The sequence below is a fragment of the Lithobates pipiens genome, unplaced genomic scaffold, assembly GCF_037356315.1.
Source record: "Lithobates pipiens isolate NorthernLeopardFrog02 unplaced genomic scaffold, aLitPip1_a1.2 Scaffold_13, whole genome shotgun sequence".
NCBI lineage: Eukaryota > Metazoa > Chordata > Amphibia > Anura > Ranidae > Lithobates > Lithobates pipiens.
The window spans coordinates 266,926,501-266,948,359 of NW_027507718.1; the positions used below are offsets into that span (position 1 = coordinate 266,926,501).

Sequence of the window (21,859 nt, forward strand, 5' to 3'; positions counted from 1 at the left end):
GGCAGTGGCAGCGCTCATTAATTTATTATGACATATTCATTAGTTAAGAATATCCAAGAGTCTAGAGCTAAATTATCTGGCTGGAAACTGCAGGAAAGGGACAGATTACCTAAAACATTGCTTCTCTGTGTCCATTCCTTGCTGCTGACAGCCCTGCAATGATGTGAATCTAAGATCTGTTATATCAGGGGTAGGGAACCTTTTTGGCTGAGAGAGCCATGAACGCCACATATTTTAAAATGTAATTCCGCAAGAGCCATACAATATGTTTAAAACAATTATTTTTTTTTTTTTAATCAACTAATTTCAATTATAACTGTAATATCCATGTCATCTCCCCCACTATAATATCCACATCTCCCCTACGATTGTCTGCTTGCTTACCACTACACAGGCAGGCAGATCCACGGGCAGTTGACGGGTGATGATGAAGTCAGCGTGCCGCTCACCTAGGCCGCCGCCGGGTGTACCAAGATGGCCACAGCTCCGGAGCTAGGCCAAAGCTGCGGCCTTTCCTATGGGCTCAATCCACGGATCGGCAGACCACGCAATCCACGGATTGAGAGGTGAGAGCCATAGGTTCCCTACCCCTGTGTTTTTAGTGCCAGAGATTAGACTTCAGGGAGATTCCTATGTTCTGACTACTTACTTTATTATTACAAGGAGTGGAAGCCATAGGCAATAGAGAAAGGGGATCTCTGTTCTCCCAACCTTAACCTTGGGCCATATTTTTTTTTTTTTCAGGTTGAAATACAAAAATGAACAGTGAAATGAGTAAAAACTGTGACTTATTTCATGGTAAAGTTTTGATCTTTAACCAAGAATTGTTATATATATATATATATATATATATATATATATATATATATATATATATATATATATAAAATGCTCAAGGCTGGCTTGCTCACTTCCATCTTTTGCAACTTCCAACTGGATACACAGATTTCCCATCAAGCTAAACAACCAATGAGTTGTGCGATATACAGAGAGAAAGTGGCCCTTAAAGCTGAACTCTAGGAACTCAGCCACTTTGTAAAATGTACTGGATTATTAGAGGTTCCAACAAGCTGCATATAACCTTGTGTACTTCTTTTTAACACCTTTTGCCACCGTCTCCTGGCCCCTTAAGAGCTTCTTAATGTCAGGAGGTGGGCATTCAGGTCATGTGACTGCTGTGATTGGCTGTCACATGAGCTCCCGATCGCAAGTATGCATCGGGAGTAGGGATGAGCCGAACACCCCCCGGTTCGGTTCGCACCAGAACTTTTGAACGGACCCCAAATTCGTACGAACGTTAGAACCCCATTGAAGTCTATGGGACTCGAACGTTCGGAAATAAAAGTGCTAATTTTAACGGCTAATATGCAAGATACTGTCCTAAAAAGGGTTTGGGGACCTGGCTCCTGCCCCAGGGGACATGGGTCAATGCAAAAAAAAGTTTTAAAAACGGCCGTTTTGGCGGGAGCATTGATTTTAATGACGATTAACGTGGAAAAAAAAAAGTGAAATATTCCTTTAAATATGGTGCCTGGGGGGTGTCTGTAGTATGCCTGTGAAGTGCCACGTGTTTCCCGTGTTTAGAACAGTCCCTTCCCATAAATGACATTTAACGGAAATAACGTCATTTAAAGCTGCTTGCGGTTTTAATGTTATATCTGGTTCCTGCAATATGGTTGAAAATCATTGAGAAAAATGGCATGGGTAGCCCTCCCTGCCCATTACCAGCCTCTTTGGGTCTTGTACGCATATTAAGGGGAACCCCATACCCATATTAAAAAAAGGAAATGCGTGTGGCCCCCAGGCCCTATATACTCAGAACAGCAGTATGCAGGCGGTGCAAACAAGACAGGGACTGTGTAGGTTTGTTGTGTTAAGTTGAATCTGTTTGTAATTTTCAACTGGTACATTTTTAAAGTGTAGCTCCAGTCAAAAAAATAATTTTTAAGCTTTTTGGAAAACATAGGGAAGGGTTATCACCCCTGTATAATTTGTTTTGTCGTCCATCTTTTTTCATCTCACTTGCTGTTGTCTCCTTCCGTTTGCAAGTAGGAGATGTTTGTAAGTTGGATGTTTGAAAGTAGGGGCCTGCCCTATATGCTCTGCAGAAATGGCGGAACAAGGTGTTGGTTTTGCCACAACATTGTAAGCCCTCAAAGTGACTCTTGGTGGGCGCTGGAGCGCCCTGCTGTGAACGATTATATCAAGAATTGTAATTACATGCCATTGTTGAACAGTGGTAGAAAAATTGACCTTTGGTGGTTGTGGTGCTGGTGCCACAACACTATAAGTCCTCACAGTTACTCTGGGTGGGCACAGGAACGGGCCCTCCTGTGAAATATTATATCAAGAATTGTAATTACATGTCCCTGTTAAACAGGGGCAGAAAAATTGGGCCTTAGGCACTGGTGCTGGTGCCACGACACTGCAACCTCTCCCATATACTCTTGTTTTATTGCAGGAATTAGCCCTGCTGCAAAGCATTGCATCAAAAATTGTAATTAAACGCCCCTGTTAAACAGGGGTAGAAAAATTGGGCTTTAGGCACTGGTGCTGGTGCCACGACACTGCAACCTCTCCCATATACTCTAGTTTTATTGCAGGAATTAGCCCTGCTGCAAAGCATTGCATCAAAAATTGTAATTAAATGCCCCTGTTAAACAGGGGCAGAAAAATTGGGCCTTAGGCACTGGTGCTGGTGCCACGACACTGCAACCTCTCCCATATACTCTTGTTTTATTGCAGGAATTAGCCCTGCTGCAAAGCATTGCATCAAAAATTGTACTTAAACGCCCCTGTTAAACAGGGGCAGAAAAATTGGGCTGATGGCATCACCCAGAAACAGAAATGTTCTTCCAACATATCATTGGAGGAGGAAGAGGATAGACAATCAACATAACAGGACAGTCACTCAGCATCAGCATAGGCAGTCTTGAAGGGATGTGATATTTCAAAAAAAATTATTCGGTTACATCAGCTTCAGGTGCTTGGTAGCTGTGGGTGATCCAAGACTGATTCATCTTGATGAAGGTCATCCGATCAACTGATTCGGTAGACAGCCGCACCCTGTGATCGGTAACAAAGCCACCAGCAGCACTGAAGGTGCGTTCTGAAAGAACGCTGGATGCAGGACAGGCCAGTAGCTCAATTGCATACTGTGCAAGCTCTGGCCAGTGATCCATCCTCAAGACCCAGTAAGCCAGAGGATTTTCGGTGGGAAAGGTGTCCAAGTCTGACCTTGCCCCTAGGTATTCCTGCACCATGTAAATCAGACGCTGGCGATGGTTGCTGGAACCGATCATACCTTGGGGCTGCGGACTAAAAAATTGTCTGAAAGCATCAGTCAGACGGCCACCTTCTCCACCGCTCCTTCTGACCGATGCCTCAGCAACACGTTGTCCAGGACCAGGAGTTTGTAACCTCCCAGTCTCTGGGAACGCGTTGCACAGACCTTTCTGCAAGGCCTCCCGGAGATGTCTCATCCTCTGCTCCCTTTGCGATGGCAAGATAAGGTCGGCAACCTTACCCTTGTACCGTGGATCAAGGAGAGTGGCCAGCCAGTAATGGTCCCTCTCCTTGATCCGAAGAATACGAGGATCCTTCCGCAGGCTTTGCAGGATCAGGGAGGCCATGCAGCGTAGGTTAGATGAGGCATTCGGTCCGGAGTCCTCTGGGTCACTAAGGACAACATGATCCACAGCTACCTCCTCCCAGCCACGTACAAGTCCACGTGTTTCTTGGGACTGTAAATCATCCCTACAAGACTGCTGCTGCTGATGCTGAGTGCCAGCCTCCACCTCCATGCTGACACAATCATCCTCCTCCTCCTCTTCCTCCTCCTCATCCTCTTCCTGTGTGATGGGTGGCACAGCAGGAACACTGTCTGGATAAAGGGGGCCTTGAGAGGCAAGGAAGTCCTCCTCTTCCTGCCTCTGTTCTGCCTCAAGTGCCCTGTCCATTATTCCACGCAGCGTATGCTCCAAGAGGTGGACAAGAGGTACAGTGTCACTAATGCATGCACTGTCACTGCTCACCATCCTTGTGGCCTCCTCAAACGGTGACAGGACAGTGCATGCATCCCTGATCATGCCCCACTGGCGTGGTGAGAAAAATCTGAGCTCCCCTGACCCTGTCCTGGTGCCGCAGTCGCACAGGTACTCATTGATGGCCCTCTGCTGCGTGTGCAGCCGCTGCAGCATGGCCAACGTTGAGTTCCACCTGGTGGGCATGTCACATATAAGGCGGTTCTTGGGCAGGTTCAACTCCTTTTGGAGCTCAGCCAGCCGAGCACAGGCATTAAATGATCGGCGGAAATGCACACAGACTTTCCTGGCCTGCTTCAGGACATCCTGTAAGCCGGGGTACCTGCCCAAGAACCGCTGCACCACCAGGTTAAGGACGTGAGCTACACAGGGCACATGGGTCAGTTGTCCCTGTCGGAGGGCGGAGAGGAGGTTGGTGCCATTGTCGCAAACCACCATTCCTGGCTTAAGCTGGCGTGGCGTCAACCACCTCTCGGCCTGCCCCTGCAGAGCTGACAAAACAGCCGCCCCAGTGTGGCTCCTGTCCCCCAAACAAACCAGCGCAAGCACGGCATGGCATCGTTTTGCCTGCGTACTTGCGTAGCCCCTGGAACGCCTATGGAGCACCGCTGGTTCTGAGGACAGAGCACTGGAAGAGGCCATGGAGGAAGAAGAATAGGAGGGGGTGGAGGAGAGAGGTGTGTCACAACCAATAGTAGCATTTTGGAGGCGTGGTGGTGGAACAACCTCCAACACTAATGCACCTTGTCCTGCATCCTTCCCAGCTGCCAGAAGAGTGACCCAATGGGCCGTGAAAGACAGGTAACGTCCCTGTCCATGCCTGCTGGACCATGAGTCAGCGGTAATATGCACCTTACCGCTGACCGCCCTGTCCAGCGAGGCAAGAACATTGCCTTCCACATGCCGGTAGGGAGCCGGAATCGCCTTCCATGAGAAAAAGTGGCGTTTGGGGACCTGCCACTGAGAAACCGCACATTGTACAAACTCACGGAAGGGGGCCGAGTCTACTGAAAAGGCAGCAGTTGAAGTGCTAGCAATTTAGCCAAGCTAGCATTCAACCGCTGGGCATGTGGATGGCTGGGAATGAACTTCTTTCGCCGGTCCAGCAGCTGAGGCAGGGACATTTGCCTGCTATAATCGGACGTGGGTGTACTGCTAGCAAAGTGCCCGGAAACACTTGGCTGTGACACACCTAATTCTACACCTTCATTCCTCTCAGAGCAGGTTTCAGAGAGGACTGAAGGTCTAGTGGGGTTGGAGATGCCAGCTGATGAGGAGCAAGGAGAGGGCCGCTTTGTTCTTTGGTGTGGGTCTTTGAGGTACGCTTGCCAACGAGCTGCATGGCAGGTCAACATATGTCTGGTCAAGCATGTGGTGCCCAAGCGGCTGATGTTTTGGCCACGCGAGATACGCTTGAGACATATGTTGCAAATAGCAGCGGTGCGATCTGATGCACTCGTCTCAAAAAAGGCCCACACCAAAGAACTTTTAGAATAACGTGCAGAGGCAGCGCCCTGCACAGACGGAGCTCTGCGGTGTGATTCAGTCGGTGTGCTGGCCCCCGGAGGGCATCCTGCCTCGTTGGACATGTGCCTCCTCCTCCTCCTCCTCCTCTCTCCTACCAGGCACCCACGTGGAGTCAGTGCCCTCATCATCCCCTCCCTCTTCATCGCTGTAGCAAACCTGGCAGTATGCTGCAGCTTGTGGAACATGACTGCCAGATTGCTGTCCTTCTTGAGCATCCCCTCTCTCTGCATTCACGCTACTGCCTTCCTCTAGCTGAGTGTCATCATCAGAGGCTACAAAACACTGGGCATCCTCCTGGAGCATGTACCCAACACTGTGCTCAAAGAGTTCAGGAGACTCCTCAGGAGGACGTGGTGGGTCTAGGGAAGGAGACACTGATGATGACATTGAGAGGAGGGAAGACGATGCGTTGGCAGCTGCTTTGCTAGTACCCTGAGACTGGGTGAGAGAGGATGAGGAGGATGAAGAGGGCTTGGTCATCCACTCTACCAAGTTGTTGGCATGTTGCGGTTCAACATGTCCAGCTGCCGAAAAGAAGGACAAGCGTGTCCCATGGCCACGTGCTGATGACAATGCACCGCGTCCAAGACCAGCACTGTTGTCTCTAGACACAGAGCCTGCTCGCCCTCTTTTATCGGCTCACGTCTGTCTGCCTCTCCTTGCTGGCCTTCCAGACATGGTAATGGCCTGAAGGGAGTTGTTTAAAAAAGCAGTTGGGTAGTGTATATTGTGCTAGAGGCACACAACACCCACTAACTCCTGCAGATGCCTTTATTATAGAACACCAGAGATAAAGGGGTATATACAGATGTATACTGTGCTGTGCTGGAGGCACACAACTTCCAATAACTCCTGCAGATGGCAAGTGGGCTCAAATAGAGAAGAGCTATGTAGGTGGATATAGCGGTATGTACTGGGTACAGAGCACGCAGACAGCACGCACAAGCTCCTAACACTACTGACTGCAAGCTCTATTATAAAAGATAGATCACTAGCTATATAGATGAGGTGAATATAGCGGTGTATACTGTGGTCAGGGCACGCAGATAACAACCACTACACAACAGCAAGATCGATAATCGTCCGAAAAAGATCGGTGTGTACTGTGTTGAAGGTACACAGAACACCCACTAACTCCTGCAGATGACTTTATTATAGAACACCAGAGATAAAGGGGTATATACAGATGTATACTGTGCTGTGCTGGAGGCACACACAACTTCCAATAACTCCTGCAGATGGCAAGTGGGCTCAAATAGAGAAGAGCTATGTAGGTGGATATAGCGGTATGTACTGGGTACAGAGCACGCAGACAGCACGCACAAGCTCCTAACACTACTGACTGCAAGCTCTATTATAAAAGATAGATCACTAGCTATATAGGTGAGGTGAATATAGCGGTGTATACTGCGGTCAGGGCACGCAGACAACAACCACTACACAACAGCAAGATCGAAAATCGGCCGAAAACGATCGGTGTGTACTGTGTTGAAGGTACACAGAACACCCACTGCTTCAGACGCCAACACACTACACAAGGCTGCCGCGCTGGCGGCCTTATATAGTGTGGGGCGTGCACTACACAGCCTGAGCTATGATTGGCCACAGGCATCCTGCCTGTGGCCAATCATGGCTCTCCTCGCTGCTGGCGCTGCGATTGGCCAAGCATGCGGGGTCACAGTGCATGCTTGGCCAATCATGAGCCAGCAATGCACTGCGCCATCGCAGTGCATTGTGGGCCGTGAGCGCCACACGACCAAAACGTTCGGAACTTCGCCGAACGGGCGAACAGCCGATGTTCGAGTCGAACGTATGTTCGACTCGAACACGAAGCTCATCCCTAATCGGGAGTTTTCCGGTCCCTGCTGGGAGCAGACGGGGCGCGGGCTCTCAGAACAGAAAAGTGTTTACATAGGGCAGCGTATATGTGGACTCTCAGCATTCAAACCTAAATGGCTGAGAGGCTGTATGTATGTGTACGACCTGAAGGAAGAGGTTAATATACAATTGACATTTTTACTGAGCGCCAGGAGAATAGGTTTTGCTATACTTCTGGTGCTGGACGTTCTGGTCCCAGCTCCTGCAGCTGCAGAGTCACATGCAGACACGGTGCCCACCCCTACCCTGATCACAGAGTGCTTTGTATTATGTGAACCCATAAGCTGGATTCACACCTATGCATTTTTTGTGCTTTTTGCATTTTTCAGATTTGCACTACAGAATGTGTTCAATGGGAAAACATGTTAAATGGACTGCAGTGCAAATCTGCAAAATACAAAAAGCACTAAAAATGCATAGGTGTGAATCCAGCCTTACAAAGCCTTCTGTGAATGAACAGCAGAGGGGAGGTTCTGCTGTGTGTGAAAAAGCAGCATACCTCCTGCCCAAGCACCAGGAGTGTAGTGATAGATGTACTCTTGATACTAAGTAAAACTGTCAGTTGTAAGAAAAAGAGATATGCGAGGTGTCATGAAACTCACTGGACTTAAACCATAGTGGTCCAGAACATTTTACAAAGGGACTGAATTCCCAGAGTTCAGCCTTAATTGTTTAATGCTCAAACAGATATATGTACACTATATTGACAAAAGTATTGGTATACCTGCCTTTATGTGAACTTTAATGACATCCCAGTCTTAGTCCGTAGGGTTCAATTTTGATTTGGCCCACCCTTTGCAGCTATAACAGCTTTAACTATTTTGGGAAGGCTGTCCACAAGGTTTAGGAGTGCGTCTATGGGAGTGTTTGACCGTTCTTCCCGAAACACATTTATGAAGTCAGGCACTGATGTGGACGAGAAGGCCTGGCTTGCAGACTCCGTTCTAATTTATCCCAAAGGTGTTCTATCGGGTTGAGGTCAGGACTCTGTGCAGGCCAGTCAAGTTCCTGCACCCCAAACTCGCTCATCCATGTCTCTATGGACTTTGTCTGCGCACTGGTGCGCAGTCATGTTGGAACAGAAAAGGGCCATCCCCACAGTTGGAGGCATGAAATTGTCCAAAATGTCTTGGTATGCGGGCGCCTTACGTTCTCTTCACTGGAACTAAGGGGCCAAGCCTAACCTCTGAAAAGGAACCCCACACCATAATCTCCTCTCCACCAAATGATTTGGACCCGTGTACAAAGCAATGTCCATAAAGACAAGGATGTGCGAGTTTGGGGGAACTTGAGTCCTGACCTCAACTGGATTGAACACCTTTGGGATGAATTTGATCGGAGACTGCGAGCCAGGCCTTCTGGTCTACATCAGTGCCTGACCCCATAAATGCCCTTATGGAAGAATGGCAGTCATCCCAATAATTTTGGTAATCTAGTGTATATTAGAAATCTATTTAAAAGGTTATTATTCTTATTCCAGGCTTTATCTTCATCGTGGGATGAAAAATAATTACTTTAACAATAGTCAGCTTCTTGTTTTGACATTTTTTTTCTCCAAAGGTCTTCTATACAAATTGATCAGAGCAGTGGGTCATTATATTTGGCAATTCAGAACTGATCGTAGGAGAGTTGTGGCTCAGGCAAACTGCTAACAGAGCAAGTTTCAAGTTTGCTTCCCTCTTCATATTACAATTCTTGCAATAAAGATCACTTACCTGTAGGAGGGCAATGCCAATAAATACCCCAGCCACGATGGTTAGGTTGTCTTGCAGCCATTTCTCAAACTGAGGAACGCAACCCTTGGTGTGAATGGTGGCTTGTTGGTCTAGTTCCTTAATGTAAAAAAATAAAAATAAAATAAAAATCACAGCATTTCAAAATAATTTGTTTCGTAGTAGTTCTAAACCTCTAAGGGTTAACATTAACTATTTGAATAGTGCTAGAGAAATGTATTATCTTAAGAACCATAAATCATAAAACACATCTGGACAGCTCTCTTGTACTCACTGGCTTTTGTCGGACATCATAGCCACACTGTGTATTGATGACGTCTTCCTAAAAGTTACAAGGAGAAGATTACATTAATGTAAATATAGAAATGTCACATACTAACAGTTTGTGACAGTTTGCTAAAGAACCATTTTACCCATTTTTTTTTCTTTCTTAGCTTATTTATGATTTTTTAATTGAATTTAGAACTACATTAACATTTTTCTCCCTGTCAGTTATAAAATGAAATTTTCCAGTATGCTTTGCTGTCCGTTAGCACACTGTCTACACAGGTAGTTCCCAGAGATCCCAAGAGGAACCATAAGTAGCCAATAATTACCTTTCTCGCTCTCCCCGCCACCTCTATGATTAAAGCGGAGGTCCGTCCACCCCACAAAATACTAAAAGTCAGCAGCTACAAATACTGCAGATGCTGACTTTTAATATATGGACACTTACCTGTACAGGGAGCACCTTTGGATCGCCTGTCGGGTGCAGCCGCCACCATTCCTGTTAAGGGAACCCGACCGTGAAGCCTTTCGTGCTTCACAGCCGGTTCCCTACTGCGCATGCACAAAGCACGCTGCACTTTCTATTTAGTCTGGCGGCGGCGGAGGGGTCGAACTTCAGAGTGACTGCGCCATGGCCCCATCTCCCGGAAGTGGGGAATGGTACCTGTCAAAAACAGGTACCCGTTCTCCCTCCCTCTGAGAGGTGCCAAATATGGCACCGGGGGGAACAGATAAGTGGAAGTTACACTTTTGAGTGGAACTCTGCTTTAAGTCATATGGACATGTATAAACCACTGATTTTATTTTTATTGTTGAAGACCTCAAGTTCTAACTTAACTCTAAATATAAGTAAAAAGTTCTAACCCCATATATAAGGGTCTTCAATAAATTTTCTCTTGACCTAGCTGTTGGCTTTCTGCTACACGTAGATGATTTCGTATTAAATGGTCCAGAAGTACTCTTGTCATGTTACTGCACTGATGGATTATATATATATATATATATACACACACACACACACACACAGTATCCCACAAAAGTGAGTACCCTCTCATCTTTGTAAATATTTTATTATATATTTTCATGTGACAACAATAGTTACATAGTAGGTGAGGTTGAAAAAAAGACACTAGGCCTTCAAGTCCAACCTCTGTGTGTGATATAAAAGAAAAAGAAGGGGCGCACCAGCCTTGTGCATTATCCTTTGGACATGTATTTATTAAAAACGATAAAAAGAAAACTACTCACAATCAATTGTGGAGATACTTGCAATATCCAGACAAGGTATAGAGTAAGGGGTAAACATCAAATAATCTTATTCACACAATAAGGAGATTTCCAGGGATCGATTGAAACGAATGACTTTTTTGATCTGAATTTTTGTTATTGGACAAATACAGGGATCGATATCAATCGATCCCTGGAAATCTCCTTATTGTGTGAATGCGATTATTTGATGTTTACCCCTTACTCTATACCTTGTCTGGATATTCTGTGATACTGATCACCCTGTATCCTTTTGTTAGCTCTTCTAATGCCCTTTTTTTTTATATACTGTATATACAGACAACTCTAGCCGCAAATACTCCACACTCCCTTTTCTTTCTTTTTGAGGGGATGTGGTGCTTCACCACATTTCAAACTGTGGTATGGCTGGCTAACCAACACGCCTGCATGTAGTGAATCACAGGTATGTGTGATTTTGGCCAGGATATCATACCTACCATTTTGAAATTTTTTGTCTGAAATGCACAGTAAACAACATGGGTTTATGTGGGATTTTGTGATCGATTTTCTGTTAATCTCCTTTTTTTGTTTCCTTTCTTGAATATAGAGCGACTGGGCGATACCATACTGGGTAGAATATTTTTTGCTAGGACCTGCCCTTTGTGTGCAGTTGGGAAGTCTTCTCCGCAATATCTCCCTGGTTTCTCCCCATGGCCCATGGATCTGATCATTACAGGCAGACATTTTTCTACTACATGTTTTATTATTTGGATGCGCCTTGAATAGTGATGCCCAACATTTTACGGTTAGACTATACCTTATGCTTTATTTGTTGGCTACACATCACTATAGTATCAAACAATTTGTTTGCATTACAGCGGTAAATCTGAATACTGTTTGTTCATGTTTGTTTGTTCTCTATAATGTTTACAGACGAGGACAGACTGCACCATCAGCAATTGAAGAAGAGGTTCCACTCTCTAATAGCCTTGAAACGCGTCGGGCCTTATTGGTCCTAATTTGTATTTGGGATCTATAAATGTGGTGTAATGATACTCGCTTCTGTTGGTATATAGTACTGTAATTTTGTGCATATCAGCTAGTAATTATGGTGCATCCCTTTGTTCTTATTGTGATCTATATTTTTTTTTTAAAATTTGTAGAAATAAATGTATACTTTAATACAATCTGAAACTTCTGCCTATTTAAAGTCCCACACAAGGAAAAACGCTCTCTTTACACTATGTATTAGGGATGTGGGCAGCTGGTCTCTATCCATCAAGTCTTGGGCACACCCTTTAATTCTATTGAGCATATGTGAGGCATCCTCAAATGGAAGGTGGAGGAGCGCAAGGTCTCTAACGTCCACCAGCTCTGTGATGTCGTCATAGAGGAGTAGAAGAGGACTCCAGTGGCAACCTGTGAAGCTCTGGTGAACTCCATGCCTAAGAGGATTAAGACAGTGCTGTAAAATAATGGCGACCACACAAAATATGGACACTTTGGGCACAGTTTGGACATTTTCACTTAGGGGTGTACTCACTTTTGGTGGCAGCGGTTTAGACATTATTGTCTGTGTGTTGAGTTATTTTGAGGGGACAGCAAGTTTACACTGTTATACAAGCTGTACACTCACTACTTTACATTGTAGCAAAGTGCCATTTCTTCGGTGTTGTCACATGAAAAGATATAATAACATATTTACATAAATGTGAGGGGTGTACTCACTTTTGTGAGATACTCTATATATACAGCGGTGGGTAAAATAAGTATTCAACAAGTCAACATTTTTTTATGTAAATATATTTCAAAAGGTGCCATTGACACAAAATTGTTACCACATGTCGGTAACAACCCATGCAATCCATACATACAAAGAAACCAAAACAAATATATTCAGAAAATAAGTTATGTGTAAAAATGGAATGACACATTGAAAAAGTATTGAACACATGAAGAAAGGGAGCTGCAAAAAGGCATTGAAAACCAAGATAACAGCGGAACTCTATCAGTAACTAGAAAGCAATCCTGCCCCTTGTCAGAGCAAATTATCAGTTGGTCCAGTCTCACATGATGGCCCTTTAAAAAGGTGTCTCATTAGCAAGGTGTCACACATGAAACATCTCATGATGGGTAAAAGCAAAGAGCTCTCTCAAGACCTTCGCAACATTATTGCTGCAAAACATACTGATAGCATTGGTTACAGTATTTCTAAACTTCTGAATGTTCCAGTGAGCACTGCTGGGGCCATAATCTGGAAGTGGAAAGAACATCATTTCACCATAAACCGGCCACAACCAGGTGCTCCTTGCAAGATTTTTGAAAGAGGAGTGAAAAGAATCATCGGAAGAATTGTCACACAGACAAGGACTGTGACAGAATTAGGTAGTACTTCGCTTGAGTGCTTCCGACAGTAAACTGCTTTCTCCAGTCTGGACCTTCAGATATCAAATATTACAGCCACATGTCGTAAACCAAGAACTAGACGAGACTAGCTCAGTTACAAACTGGAACATGGAATGTTTATTTGAACAAACTCACACCAAATATATACCACAGGATGACACCCCCCAACCTTCTGATCATATTACCCTAACAATACAAATTGTAACCAAAAACATAATTACAACAACTGACATACTATGAATATTACCTTAATCGGCTACCTGGATAAACTATCTGGCCCCTACAACAGTGAATACAAAGGACACATTATCATAAGTATAAACACATCCCACAAGGGTTTGCTAGGAGAAACAAGATGTGTTCCAATTAGAACAATTAACAGTGCAAACAGTGATCTCCCCCCCTCCTCACCCTAGTAGGCAACAGGCTATAGCAGGAGACCCCAGTAGAAGACTGTTCGGCTCCTACATTGAAGTACATGAAACAGAGGCCAATGTGCCCAGCTACAGTGCCTTGCGAAAGTATTCAGCCCCCTTGAACTTTTCAACCTTTTGCCACATTTCAGGCTTCAAACATAAAGATATACAATTTTTATTTTTTGTGAAGAATCACCAACAAGTGGGACACAATTGTGAAGTGGAACGAAATCTATTGGATTTTTGAAACTTTTTTAACTAATACTTTGTAGAGCCACCTTTTGCTGCGATTACAGCTGCAAGTCGCTTGGGGTATGTCTCTATCAGTTTTGCACATCGAGAGACTGAAATTCTTGCCCATTCTTCCTTGCAAAACAGCTCGAGCTCAGTGAGGTTGGATGGAGAGTATTTGTGAACAGCAGTTTTCAGCTCTTTCCACAGATTCTCGATTGGATTCAGTTCTGGACTTTGACTTGGCAATTCTAAGGCCGCGTACACACGCGGGGACTGTTCGCCCAACTTTGTCCGTCAAACAGTTTCGGCAAACAGTCCGCTCAAAATTAGCATGGACGGACATGGCCACACACGACGAACGAACAGTTTGCTGAAACCGTGCGCGATGACGTGAACGGCACGTACGACGGGACGAAAAATACGACGTCCTATACACTGCATTATAACTTTCGGCGTGTAAATCCTTTCTGAGCATGCGCGGAACTTAGTTTGACGAACAAGCCTACACACGAGGGGACTGTTCGCTGAAACAAAGTTTCAGCGGACAGTTTTTCGGAAATTCCGAAAAACCTTGTTCAGCGGACTGTTTGCTGAAACTGTCCGCTGAAAGCCCACACACGAGCGGACTGTCCGCCGAAACACTGTTCAGCGGACAAAGTTGGGCGAACAGTCCCCGCGTGTGTACGCGGCCTAACACCTGGATACGTTTATTTGTGAACCATTTCTTTGTAGATTTTGCTGTATGTTTGGAATCATTGTCTTGTTGGAAGATAACTCTCCGTCCCAGTTTCAGGTCTTTTGCAGACTCCAACAAGTTTTCATCCAGAATGGTCCTGTATTTGGCTGCATCCATCTTCCCCTCAATTTTAACCATCTTCCCTGTCCCGGTTGAAGAAAAGCAGGCCCAAACCATGATGCTGCCACCACCATGTTTGACAGTGGGGATGGTGTGTTGAGGGTGATGAGCTGTGTTGCTTTTACGCCAAACATACCGTTTTGCATTGTAGGCAAAAAGTTAGATTTTGGTTTCATCTGACCAGAGCACCTTCTTCCACATGTTTGGTGTGTCTCCCAGGTGGCTTGTGGCAAACTTTAGACAAGACTTTTTATGGATAGCTTTGAGAAATGGCTTTCTTCTTGCCACTCTTCCATAAAGGCCAGATTTGTGCAGTGTACGACTGATTGTTGTCCTATGGACAGACTCTCCCATCTCAGCTGTAGTTCTCTGCAGTTCATCCAGAGTGATCATGGGCCTCTTGGCTGCATCTCTGATCAGTCTTCTCCTTGTCTGAGCTGAAAGTTTAGAGGGACGGCCAGGTCTTGGTAGATTTGCAGTGGTCTGATACTCCTTCCATTTCAAAATGATCGCTTGCACAGTGCTCCTTGGGATGTTTAAAGCTTGGGAATCTTTTTGTATCCAAATCTGGCTTTAAACTTCTCCACAACAGTATTACGGACCTGCCTGGTGTGTTCCTTGGTCTTTATGATGCTCTCTGCGCTTTCAACAGAACCCTGAGACTATCACAGAGCAGGTGCATTTATACAGAGACTTGATTACACACAGGTGGATTCTATTTATTACCATCAGTCATTTAGGACAACATTGGATCATTCAGAGATCCTCGCTGAACTTCTGGAGTGAGTTTGCTGCACTGAAAGTAAAGGGGCCGAATAATTTTGCACGCACCACTTTTCAGTTTTTTATTTGCTAAAAAAAGTTCAAATTATCCAATAGATTTCGTTCCGCTTCACAATTGTGTCCCACTTGTTGGTGATTCTTCACAAAAAATTAAAATTTTATATCTTTATGTTTGAAGCCTGAAATGTGGCAAAAGGTTGAAAAGTTCAAGGGGGCCGAATACTTTCGCAAGGCACTGTATTTCAATGAACATGTATAGTTCAGAATCAAACAAACCAGGAATAGTCTTTATATATTTCCTGTAAGATATTGTGGATAAATATTACTGTCCCATCTGAAGTAATGCAAAACACATTCTCAGTGTCCATTAAGTGGTGGTCCATCATTAGAGAATGAGCTGCTCTCTCACTGGGCCATAGTCAGTGGTTAAGAGGCTTGCTCCTAGTCCTCTCCAGAAGCCCCTATCTTGGTTAGGTCTGTCACGAGGACCACTTGTGGAGAGCTTCAGAAAGACCTTTATATAGCAGGTACAATTGTTTAAAAGAAAACAATAAGTATGCACACTCACCACGGAAAACTGAATTGCTGAAGAAAAAAAGCATGTTGAAGTTTGTTTAAAGTTTGCTGCACAACATTTAGACAAGCCTGTGAAATACTGGGAGAATATAGTCTGATCAGATGAGACCAAAATGTAACTCCTTGGATGCCATAATACACACCATATTTGGAGGTCAAATGGTACTGCATATCACCCCAAAAACACCCCCATACCAACAGTGAAGTTTGGAGGTGGGAACATCATGGTGTGGGGTTGCTTTTCAGCATATGGTAATGGATAACTTCATATCATTGAAAGAAGGATAAATGGAAAAATGTAACAAGACAGTCTTGATAAAAATCTACTGCCATCTACCAGAATGATGATGAAGGTGAAATGAGGGTGGACATTTCAGCAAGTCAATGATCCCAAAAAACAAAGCCAAGGAAACTTTCAATTGCTTTAAAAAAAAGAAAATAAATCTGCTAGAATGGCCCAGCCAAATCACCCGAGTTGAATCCAATAGAAAATGTATGGAAAGAACTAAAGATCAGAAGTCATAGAAGAGGCCCACAGAACCTTCAAGATTTGAGGACTATTCGTGTGGAAGAATGGGCCAAAATCACACCTGAGCAATGCATGCGACTAGTTTCTCCATACAGGAGGCATCTTGAAGCGGTCATTACAACAAATGATTTTGTATGAAGTATTAAATAAATTTCAGTTAGCATGTACAATACTTTTTCCCAGTGTCATTCCATTTTATTACACATACAGTAACTTAATTTCTGAATGCATTTGTATTTGTTTTGGTTTCTTTGTATGTATGGATTGCATGGGTTGTCACCGACATGTGGTGAAAATTTCATGTCAGTAGCGCCTTTAGAAATATATTTGCCCAAAAAAATTGTGACGTGTTCAATACTTATTTTACCCGCTATAACTTTTTTGGGAGGGCTGTCAAAAAATTTATTGAATTTTAACTTTGTTTTTAATAGAAAAAACGTACCGGTAACATCCTTTTCCGGGAGTCTTTCAGGACAGCCACCTTTGAGAGACACTGGCTCCTCCCCTCTTAGGAAACACCACCTTCAATTTCACAATTTAAGCCTCCTCCTCTCTCCGTCCCTCAGTTCTTCCAGAGTACCTCCGGCCAACTGGGGAGACACAAGAACACGTCAAAACAAACAATCAAACTTTTAATCTTACCTGACGGTCTCATGTGATGAGTTCCCGAAGATCTCCAAAAACCTGGGTGGGAACCGGTGCTGTCCTGAAAGACTCCCGGAAAAGGATGTTACCGGTACGTAACTCCATTTTTCCCAAGTTCGTCTTTCAGGACAGCCACCTTTGAGAGGATAAGCGAGTACCTTGTCTTAGGGTGGGACCACTGCTTGCAGCACTTTATGACCAAAGGCTTGGTCTTTGGCTGACAGAAGATCCAATCTATAGTGCTTCACGAACGTAGAAAAACTGAACCACGTTGCGGCTCTACAGATCTGTTCAGGAGACGCACCAGCCCACTTTGCCTGCGAAGTTGCCACTGCCCTGGTTGAGTGTGCTCTAATTCTAACTGGAGGCTCTAACACCCCAACCACGTAAGTCTGCCCAATGGCTGACCTTAACAATCTGGCTATCGTACGTCTAAAGGCTTTGGAACCCTTCCTAGCCCCTGAAAATAACACTAAAAGTGAATCAGACTTCCTGAACTGACTTGTGCAATCTAAATAATGAAGGACACATCTTCTAAGGTCCAATTTATTAAGATGTGTTCCTGTTCTCTCACTGGCTTTGAACGAAAAACAGGCAGCATAATCTCTTGGACTCTCTGAGGATTAGAGGCTACCTTAGGTAAAAAGGCCAGATCAGTCTTAAAACTGAATGGTCTGGAAAAGGAGTGCCCTAACAGAAAGGGCTTTGAGTTTACTCACTTTCCTTGCCGTAGTGATCGCCACAAAAAACACAGTTTTGAGAGTAATCAACCATAACTAGCAAGATTCCAATGGCTCAAAAGGTTCTTTTATGAGAATCTGTAAAACTAATGAAAGATCCCGACTGGGAAGGGGGCGACCAAAGGCTTGGTCTTTGCCTACTTAAGGCTCTAAAGAACCTTACTATCCCAAGGTCTGATATTAGATGCCTTTCCAGAAATACGCTTGAAGCGAAAACCTGACTCTTCAATGTTTCAGGGGCTAAACCTTTATCTGCCCCTGACTGCAGGAACTCTAGAACGGCTACAAGGCTGTGCACATTGAAGGAGTTCTCTGAGCACCAGCTATTGAACCGCCTCCATCCCTTCAAGAAAATGGTCTGAGATTCTATTTACCTGCAATTCAGAAGAGTGGCTACTAAACAGTCTGAGACCCCTTTGCCCTTCGGCAATTCCTCCTCAGTAGCCAAGCTGCAAGGATCCACCTGGGGACAGCAGATTGGACCCTGGGAAAGGAGACACTCCTAGACCGGGAAAACCCGGGGGGGGGGGGTTCCACAGACAGGCCCTTCAGAATGGAGAACCACGGCCTCCTGGGCCAATGAGGTGCGATTCGAAACAAGGTAGTAATCTCCACCTGAAACTTCCTTGACCCTGCAGGAATCAGAACGGGAGGGGGGAAAGCATAGCACCTGGAGAAACCCTAACTCTGTGCTTTAGTGCGTCTGCTCCCGACCTCCCATCTCTCCTGTTCATGGAACAGGAGATGGCTTCTTTTGCGTTTTCCCTTGAGGCAAAAGAGGTCTATCCAAGGAATCCCCCACCTCTGGGTGATCTTTTCGAAAAACCTCCTGCTTGAGAACCTGGTTGCTCTGAGGAAATCTAATACCAGAATTTGCTCTCCTTTCAAACGGATCACTGGAAGGACAGGAATTTAACATTCGGCCCATCTGAGGATGGCTTTCGCTAGGGCCCATAAGGATCTGCTCCAGGAGCCCCCGTCTTGTTGACGTAAGCCACTGCCAAGGGATTGTCTCCATGACTCTTACATGAAGTCTCCGGAGCACTCTCTGAAAGGTCCTGAGAACCAGATCTACTGCTCTCAACTCCCTCCAATTTGAGGATCTCTTAGACTCCTTCCTCTCCCAGGTACCCTATACCAAACGGGAGTCTAGGTGTGTACCCCAACCTAAGCCGTTCGTATCGGTTGTAACCACCCTGGATATTGGCAAAATCCATTCTAGGCCTTGTAACAAACGTGCTCCCTTTCCCAAAGGGACCTCTTTACCTGAGTTGGAACCGAAACCAAAGAGTCCCAAGACCCCTAACTGTGGTCCCAAACCTTCAAGATGAATAGTTTGCAGAGGACGGTAACGTGACCCCGTCCACTGAACCGCTGGGAGCGTGGATGTCAGTAAGCTCAACCTACCCTTCCTCATTGAGTTCTGACGGTTGCCCTGGAGAAACAACAGTGCTTTGTCTACCTTCTGGATTTTCTCCAAGGAGGGAAGACCTTTTGTTCTGTTGAGCCCAGCACCTACCCCAGGAAGGTGAACCCCTGGGAAGGAATTTAGGTTGGGTTTCACTAGGTTCAGAGGCCAACCCAGGCTCACTAACAGGTCTTTTGTTACCTGTGGATCCCAAATCACCTGCACCAGAGAAGGGACAAACAGGAGAAGATCGTTAAGATACACGATCACCGAGACTCCCCTGAGACGCAGGAAAGCCAGAACCTCTACCATCACTTTGGTGAAGATACGAGGGGGAAGGGGATAGCCCAAAAGGGAAGTGCTTTGAACTGAGGGTGTAGCACCCCTACAGAGGTTATCACTGCCAGCCTGAGGAAACGCTGGTGGCTCTCTGCGATGGGAATATGCAGGTATGCATCCATACTGTCGATGCCCTGAAACAGTTTTGGTGAAAGAGGTGCCCTCACCCAGTGACCAAAACCAACCAAAGCCTTCCGTAGGCGACTAAGACACACAGACGCTTCAGGTTCAGGATGAGCCTGAACTTTTCCGAAGGCTTGTGAACCACAAAAATGTGAGAATAGAAGCCTTGCCTGTCTATCCTGCTGGGACCTGTATTACCACCTCCTGTTCCTCTAACTCCTGGAGAGGAAAGAAGGATACATTTTGGCAGCTCAGTGACAAGGAGTCTCAAAGGGGGGGAGCTCTGAAAACTCCAAACGGTAACCTCCTCTGATGATCCCCAACACCAACTGATTGGAGGTGATCATCTCCCACTGGGGGAGGAAGGCCCTTTTTTTTTCTTTTTCTTTTTTTTCCATATTTCCTCTTAAGGAAAACTGCCTTTTTCTTATCAGCCGTGCGATCTAGCACTGCTTCAAGACCTGGCCCAAACAGCAGGTCTCCTGTAAAAAGGATTCCACAGAGCTTTGCTTTGGATGCCTTGTCCCCCTGCCATGTCTTCAGCCTTAAGGCCCTCCAGGCTGAGTTGGTCAGAGCCGAAGACCTTGCATACATTCGCCTGGATTGAGCCGAAGCATCCGCAGTGTATGCCAACTCCTTAAGCAGCATGGGAAAGGAGGATAGAAAAGTCTCCTCTGCCGTCATTGCTTCATGCATTAATCTGGATAAGCCAACACTTCATATTACGAGCCACCACTGTGGCTGCTATGGCAGGCTTAAAGATTTTCTTATGAGAAATCCCATGCATCCTTCAGAAGTGAATCCATCCTTCAAACCATAGGGTCTGAAAGTATCCCCATGTCCCCAAGGACAGGTCAGTATGCCTGGACATCTGAAGAAAGGCAGCATCTAACCTGGCAGATTTTATTCCAGACAAGAGCTTCCTCTTCCGCCCAAGGAAACCTTTGTTTTAATGCACCAGAAAAGAAAGGTTTTCTTTCGGGACCCTGCCATTCCTGATGGCATCGATCAAGACGTCATGAACCGGGAACACCCGCTTCCCCCAGGCCCTAGTACATCTGATCGTGGGGGTGACAATGCCTTCTTTTTCTCTTGTATGCCTAAAGTGGTATGAATAGCTCCCAAGAGCTTATCCACTTCATCCAGGGGAAGTTTATACCGTGAGGTTCTTTTGGGTTCCCCATCCAAGCCCTCACCATCAGATTCCCCTTGGGAGTCTGAGACGGCACTGTCAACTTCTTCCTCAACTTCCTCTCTGGAACCCTCTAGATTCTCCCTTAACCTGCAGGAGGAACATCCATCGGGTTAGGTGGAACACTCTGCTGTGCTGGTGAAAGAGTGCTCTGGAGCTGAGGCCACTGGAACCTTCACAGAAGCCGCCAGATATGCACCCTGTTCTGCTGCCTGCTCCCTGATGGTGCCCAAACAGGGACCTGAACCCTGAACCCTCAGGCTAAAGGTCTGATGCTCTACCGACTGAGCTATCCGGGGCTTCAATACACTCCTTACAAAGTGCCTTGAAACAGGAATTTCCCCAAAGAGGCTCTATATGAAGGACACTCCCTCCTAGAACCAAGGGGTGACTTGCTCATGTCTTTCTGAGACATAGAAATAAAAGAGAGAGCAGCATAAAATTTAAAAAGAAAAGAAAAGAAACACCAGCACTACTTAAGAGGACCACCGGGAGTGCCCCGCCCTAGGATCAATCTCCACCTGGATCCCAGACGCACTGCCCTTCCCCCCCGACCACCTAGGGGGAAAAAACACCAGTGGAGCTACCGGTTATAAAGTAAGGGAACACCTCCCCAGGGTTTTCCTTACCTTTGAGTGGCTGGTGCCGTTAACTCCAGGAGCTCCTGAAGCCACTGCTTCGGACATTCTCCTGTTGAGGAAGAGTGGTACGAACGTGCCTCCAACAGCTGCCTGTGCAACTTAGAAAGAGAGGCTGCACCAGCCGAACGCTTGGTCCTCCTTCCGACCGCGTCCGGAACCGGAAGACGCGGGTCCAACGAAGATGTCCGCCCCCACCAGAACTGACGTCGCCCGTCATCTGGTCCGGCCTCCAGCTCCAAGCCGACTGCAAACACAGGGGGACCTAGGACGTCCTGTTGCAGCGCCCCACTGGGCGA

General features: G+C 45.7%; 1 protein-coding gene across 1 annotated transcript in view; it reads right to left on the minus strand.

Moving 5' to 3' along the window:
- TSPAN5 (tetraspanin 5) overlaps positions 1-21,859 on the minus strand; it is a 245,544-nt gene that overhangs the window by 7,669 nt on the left and 216,016 nt on the right. Inside the window, exons 6-7 of the mRNA XM_077476585.1 lie at positions 9,456-9,503; positions 9,164-9,280 (exon numbers count right to left, since the gene is read on the minus strand). Coding sequence (XP_077332711.1) covers positions 9,164-9,280; positions 9,456-9,503 — 165 coding nt within the window. The remainder of the gene's footprint in view (positions 1-9,163; positions 9,281-9,455; positions 9,504-21,859) is intronic.